The sequence below is a fragment of the Durio zibethinus genome, chromosome 23 (genome assembly GCF_047325235.1).
Source record: "Durio zibethinus cultivar Kanyao isolate XHJ-2024 chromosome 23, ASM4732523v1, whole genome shotgun sequence".
NCBI classification, from domain to species: domain Eukaryota; kingdom Viridiplantae; phylum Streptophyta; class Magnoliopsida; order Malvales; family Malvaceae; genus Durio; species Durio zibethinus.
Genome location: NC_143184.1, coordinates 8,276,895 through 8,283,647, shown reverse-complemented (window position 1 = coordinate 8,283,647; position 6,753 = coordinate 8,276,895). Strand labels below are relative to the sequence as shown.

Genomic DNA, 6,753 nt, shown 5'->3' with positions numbered 1-6,753 from the left:
AATTTGACTCAAATTGAAGAAAATTTAGATAAAATTTTAATAATAATAATTAATATTTATTTTTAATTTTTTTTAAAAAAATGTGTATATAGGTAAATTTTATGAATTTTGGGAATAAATACTAATTATCCAAAAATGAGATTCTTAAAAATTTCAAATGATAAATTTTTTAAGAAATCTCTAGATGAGAAATTTCTCTAAATTTATCTCAAATAGTAGAATAATTTAGATTAAATTCCAATAAAAATAATTGTATTCCTTTCCTAAATAAAAATTAAGAATAAAACTAAAAATTTTGGGTGAAAATATTTGACAATTATCCAAAGATGAAATCTTGAGGAAAAATCACAAATTGTTGAATTTTCATAAGATTTCTAGGTAAAAAAGTTTTTTCTAAATTTAATCCAAATGATGAAAAAATTTAAATGGGACTTTAAAAAATAATTGTCATATTATTTTCTTTCCAAAGATTATGAAACTTGTAGGAAATTTTTCTAAATAGACTCAAATAGTAGAAAATTTAGAAATAAAACTTGTAAAATAAAAAAATAAAATTTCGATGATAAAATTCTTAATAATAACAAATGGATGAATATCTAAGACATTTCTAAATAAGAAAATATTTCTAGTTTAAATCCAAATAGTGAAAAAATTAGATATATTTGCAATAAAAAATAAAAAATTGATTAAGCTTTCCGATAATAGAGCCTCTTTAAGAAAATAAATGAGATTTTTTAATACTCTTGAAGTGAGAAATTATTTTTAAGAATTCTACTAGATTGATGAAAAAATCTTAAGAATTATTTTCAATATTAAATTTAAAACCATTAAAATAAAAAACTTTAGGATAATTTAAAATAAAAATGGTACCATCCTTTGGATGGACATGTGGGGGTGATATAACTTTTCTCATATATAATCGAACTCTCGAATCTTGTTTTAATTAGTAGATCAGAATTTATTCTTTTAAGTACTCTTAGTTAAGCTTAGAAGTTCTTAAGAGAATAAATTCATTAGGTGACCAATCACACTTAAATAAAAAGATTGATAATGACTCCTAAGGTCGTGTCTAACTATAAGTCTATAGATCTATATGTTATGACAACTATTAATGATTATAATATTTGGTTCAAAATAAGTTACTTCTAGCTACTTCATAAAATTGTAGACTTGAAAAGATAAATGAAATTTTGAAGATTTTTTTTTCAGTTTATTTAAAGGTTCAAAATCAACTTTTGCTAATAGTTGAAACTCTAATAAATTAGGATTTCTGAAAAATAAATTGTAATGAAAATTGAGTCAACAAACAAGTTTAGTAAAATTTTTATACTAGCAAAAACTATATACTAAAGAATTATAATGATAAGTTCAAATCTCCTTTTTCTATAATTCTTTTTCACAGTGCCCCCTTTTTTCTAATTTTTTCAATATATGAACCTACACTTAGTGTACGTTTCTTATATATGTTTCTCATATATTTTAATGTTTACTTAAACAATTATTAAAGCAAAAGATAAAATGCATTTGGAAACAACTTTTTTGTGAAGAATTAATAAAAAGATAACATTTTAATTGCATAAGCATGATCAAACACATAATTTTACTACATTATTGTATAGTATGTTCATGCATCATAGTTGGTGTTAGGTGTAGTAATTTTTGCCTTTTTTTGGCCATTGGAAAGTGAAAAGCCTTAATAATGATTAATCCAAACCCAGCATGAGGATATAAATGAAAAGCGCAAAGCTCATCATGATTTCAAGAAGTTGGTAGAAGAAGATTAGGGCATGAGCCTCAAGCACCTCGGGAAAAGAAAGGCTGTAAACTCAGATGCAAAAAATGCTCAATATTATATACATACTAGTATATGATTTTGGATGGAGCAGACCTCCGGCACGGCGTTGCGGTGCTTTAAACGAGAGAGTGGGCCTGCTAAGTTTCGATAGGTAGAGCCATATATCTTTAAGCATAGACTTAAATCATCTCTTGAATTCATCATCAGTCATCAGAATAAATACACAAAAAACAAATTAAAGGCATGATTTCTTTTATTATTATTATTTTGATATAAAGGCATGAATTCACTTCTACTATAATACTATAATAGTATATCTCCTAAAAAGATTTCCTAGAGCTAGGGAAATTATTTCTTGGTATTTATAAGTAGGAAGAACCATTTCTTTTCTTTTTTTCTTTTCGTCTTTTTTTTTTGTTCCGGGCTTTTGCAGATTGGGACATGCATATGGAAGGACCTTTTTGCTCTTAGACTGATTGAAGAAACGAGGAAAAAGAAAGGGATTCTTTTATTTGCTTATAAATTTTTTCAGCTACCCAATGGAGGCACTACAATTGTCTATGAAATGACTTGACATGAATGGAACATAATATACAGTGAGTCGTATTAAAGAAAACAAAACTTTCAGTACGGATTATTGGGAATCCACTTGATTTTTGACGCAAATACATTTGTATTAATTCAGACATATTTCAAGTTGAAGTGTTTAAGTCAATTATACAGTGAACATTCTTCCTTTTGTTTGTCTAGATGTTTTTATAATGGAGGAAAGCACATGATCCTATCTTAACTTTTCTTTCCTCTCTCTAGCCTTTTGATGCTTATAACATTCTTGCAGATCAAGGGATTCTTTATTAATTACTAGTAGTCTTTTATAATTGCATGTAAAGTCCTGACATATCAAAAAAGCTTTCATATTTGACTAGTTAGATGTTACTGTTATTTCTGATTTCAGTGTTCCATAAAGCTAACCTAGCTGTTTTATTTCTGTTTATAATCTCCAATGGGGAGTCTTGACTCTTGAAGTTTCAAAGGAAGAATGGTCTTTTCCTGAGAGTATATAGATAAAGCATTTTGAAGAAAAGCTCTGTCATATGGTATTGGTTGTTTTGATTTGGGGAAATACAAAAGATGAGCATATAATGGTGGATGAAAGAATGGTGTTTCTTTTCACTGTTTTCTGAAGATTCAGGTATGGTTTTCTGGTTTTGATAAATAGGGTTCTTGGGGTTGGTCGAAGAGAAAAATGGGTTGGGCAGATAAATAAATATAATAAATCCTCTCTCTCTTCAGGGTTTTCTTTTCTTTTTTTTCCTGAAGCCACTGAAGTTGGAGGGAAAGTGCCATGTGGTGAGCTCAGATGTGTGCACATGGCTTCTCTCATTTCGAAGTTTTGAGACTGTAAATCAATACAGTGAAAACATGGGTTTTGTGGATTTCAAGAGAATCAGTTGCAGTAGGGAGAAAAACAACCCAGAAATTTAGTCCTACTTTGCACAGTCCAGTTTTGTAATCCAAAAACACAATGTTCTTTACATCCAACTTGCTTCCTCTTTGCAAACCACTTTAGGTGTTACCTCCCTCATATCCTTAAGCAGAATACAGGCAAACTGGCAAAGTTGGTTTCCTTCTTCTTGCCTTTTTGGTACTGCTATTTATTTGAACTGGCGATCATATATATGTCCTACAAAATCCCCCTTCCCTTTTTACGGGTATGATTCCTGTGGATCTGTATTTTTTTTGTTCAAACGCAAGAAATCAGTAGGAAAAATGGAAGTTTGAGACTGCCAAGTTCTTCTTTCTTCTGCATATACCCTTCATTCTCACTTACAGTCTATACTCAAGTCAGGTGTTACATCAGTTCTGCTTGCTTTTTTTAGCCTTTTTCATAATTTGATTTTCTAGTAATATAATCTTTACTCCTTCTGCTTCTATCTTCTCTGATCTCACTTGCTGATCTTCCTAGCCAGTGGAAGGAATAGGATATTTTCCCCTTGTATAGTTCTTTTTGTCAGGTTATTACTTACTGATATAAGAGCCTTTTTCTAGTCCATGGAGTTGGAAAATATAGTTGAGGATCAGCACCAGATGGCTTCTTTTTTTCTCCTCAACAACCCACTGTCATGGATTGTTTTTCTTGCCCCACTGATCACATTTGCTACTTTTTTTATCTTCGGGTCCTTATCCATCCTCTTCACATCTACAGTCTTGATATTGTCAACCCTTCTGTTCATATTTTCTAAAAGAAAACCGAAGTTGGTGGAGAAATCAGTTAAAGAAGAGATTCGCAAATCTGTTCATGAAAGCTCCCCTCAAATAGAAGATATTTTGGCATCAAAACAACAGCATGAAAGTGAAATTAATACACATAAAAAACAAGCCTCAGAAGGCCGGGAAGGTGGTTCATATCAGATGCATGACTACATTGTCAGATCACCAGATGTCATGTCCGAAAATGAATGTGTTGATCAGTTGTCAACCACTGAGGATTCTGAAATGGACTGGCCGTTTCGAGACAACATGGATCAAAGCCTAGATTACTCCGATGGATCGATATCTGACGAGGATAGCCTTATTGAAATCTCCCTTCCTGGAGGACATTATGTTAGTCACGAGGAACACGAGCCTACTAAGTGTAGTATGCAGCAGAAACTGCCAGACTTCATGCCTGAATCCATTTTCCAGCAACGGAGTCTAATGGAGCTCCTAGCAGAGCTCAATGACATGAATGAGGACAACCTGATTGAGATTGACATATCCATGGGCTCCATCAAGTGTTCAAGGTTTGAGATTGAAGCTTAAGATCATGATCTTTTGCGTTTTTACTTCAAGTGTTTTTAAGTTTTTTTGATCCATCTGGATTTGCTGTAACTTTTCAAATTTAGAAATCTAATATTCCAGCAATATTCGATATATGCTCCCACATTTTCATAAATTTATTTATCATGGTCCTTCAGCTTTGGATACCCCCATAAAGCACTTGTACTAGATGACCCTTTATGTTCTCTTAATGCTCATTAAAGGTATCAAAAGTTCACAGGCCATGGCCAATTTGATGGACATCCACTTTCATTCTTTTCCCCTTATCTTCCTTTTCTTGTACATTTACATCTAATATCTTTGATCTTAACATTTGTGGGTCCCTAGAGAAAATTAAGCTAAAACTATACCATATTATGTTAGTTAAAGTAGATTCACTAAATTAAAACAGTACTGTCAAGCAAAATTTTATACAAATATCAACTACTTAATCAATTCTTTTCAGATTGGATCGATTACCAAAAGGCTATCTGAAGCTGCTGCTTTATGTTTTCTTTTGATCTGTTAACATTAAATCAACCCAGAAATGGCTTTGAGAGGTGTTGTACTTCTAAGTGTCATATAGCTAGACCGAACCTGCAGAAAGTGATCATGAACATTAAAAATGCTCTCTTGGACATTGTTTAATTATTCAAGTTTTTTCATTAGTGATTGCTTAAGGATCGTTCCAAAAGACAAGGTTTCTGTTTTATATATATTGCATTATGATTAGCGTTAGATGTTAATTTGAAAGAAAATAAGGGCAGAGTAAAATGGGTGAAAGAATAAAGCAAGCAGGGTGGAGACAATTTTACATCATGTGTCTTATTTGAGGTGAATGAGACTCTTGTCCTTTATCTTATTTGAAAATAGAGAAAAGAAGGAGATTAAAAGAAGATTAAATCAGAGAGCATATAGTAGTCAGTTCTTAGGCTGTCATCAATTACTCTTGGTTTAGAACCATTACTAAAATAACGAATATATTTTTAAGAGGCTTTGTAGTGAAAATCAAACTGACATGCTCAGCTACTTTAACTCTACTATAACAAGAATAACCCGAGGTTTAGCTTACTTGATCATGCAATCACTTTAATCCCCTTCTTTATCATCAGATTACGATCTCCTTTATTAAAAAAAGTGAATAAATAAAAAGTAAACTGTCGAACAAGACAGTAGAATAATCTTCTTTATATTATGTGATGAGATTCTCCCTTTATCCCTTTCATTTGTAATAATATTCTTATCCATTGTCTCCAAGAATTTCTTCTCTAGTTTTAGCCTATATATATTTCCAATATTCCACAACTATGATATGATGCATATCATTACCTTTTTATTTTTTTTTCACTCTATCTTGATTTATATATGTCTGAGAAAGCAATATTCAACAGCTTTCAATATTGCAGTACTTTGTAAAGCAAACCGGCTACACTTTAATTTATCAAAAACTACACCCTCAATTTCTGATCATGGTAGTTTGGCAAAGGGATATCAAGTCTTAAGTCCCATATTCAAGTTAATGTTTCATATAAATCCAACAATACAATTCAGAATGTTGCAAAGTTAATGCTACTGTGAGCTTTGGCTCACTGAAGGTAATGTTCCCCTCCATTGAGGTAAGAGTTTTCAGTTTTAATGGTTTCATAACCCAAATATACACACCTTTGGAAAAATCAGCATATTCTCTAGTTCCAATAAATATATAGCGCAATTGGACTGTGATTGTTATTTGTCTTAAAGGAATAAAGTTGAAGATGCAAATCCAATTTCCTCTTACTTTCTCATATATCCAATTTCGTTACTTTCATGTATATGTATATAGAAAAAATCAACTTACACGAATATAAAATTAAAAGTTTATATTTTTTATTAATCATTAATTTCAATAAATCTAAGGAATAAGAGAGATATGTTAAAAAAAAAAGTTTAATCTCATCAAATTGATTTATTGAAATTAATAATTAAAAAAATAAAAAAGAGTAAAATTTTTATCATGTAACTTGATCTCTCCCCATATATATATATATATATATATATATATATATATATATATGAGAAATCAATTTACACAATGTAAAATTAAAAAAGTTTTATATATTTTTTAACTATTGATTTCAATATATCTAAAGAATAAGATTAAATTATTATTTTTTATTTTT

The 6,753-nt window shown here is 30.3% G+C and overlaps 1 protein-coding gene across 1 annotated transcript; it reads left to right on the top strand.

The window, feature by feature from the left end:
- Nucleotides 1-2,470: 2,470 nt before the first annotated feature.
- On the top strand, nucleotides 2,471-4,708 carry LOC111313517 (uncharacterized). Its single transcript, XM_022914203.2, has 2 exons — nucleotides 2,471-2,987; nucleotides 3,089-4,708. The coding sequence occupies exon 2, from the start codon at nucleotides 3,848-3,850 to the stop codon at nucleotides 4,595-4,597; it is 750 nt and encodes a 249-aa protein (XP_022769938.1). The 5' UTR covers nucleotides 2,471-2,987; nucleotides 3,089-3,847; the 3' UTR covers nucleotides 4,598-4,708.
- Nucleotides 4,709-6,753: the final 2,045 nt, after the last annotated feature.

Excerpts from the sequence above, each read along its gene's own strand:
- LOC111313517 (XM_022914203.2), top strand. The coding sequence starts at position 3,848 with ATGGAGTTGGAAAATATAGTTGAGGATCAGCACCAGATGGCTTCTTTT.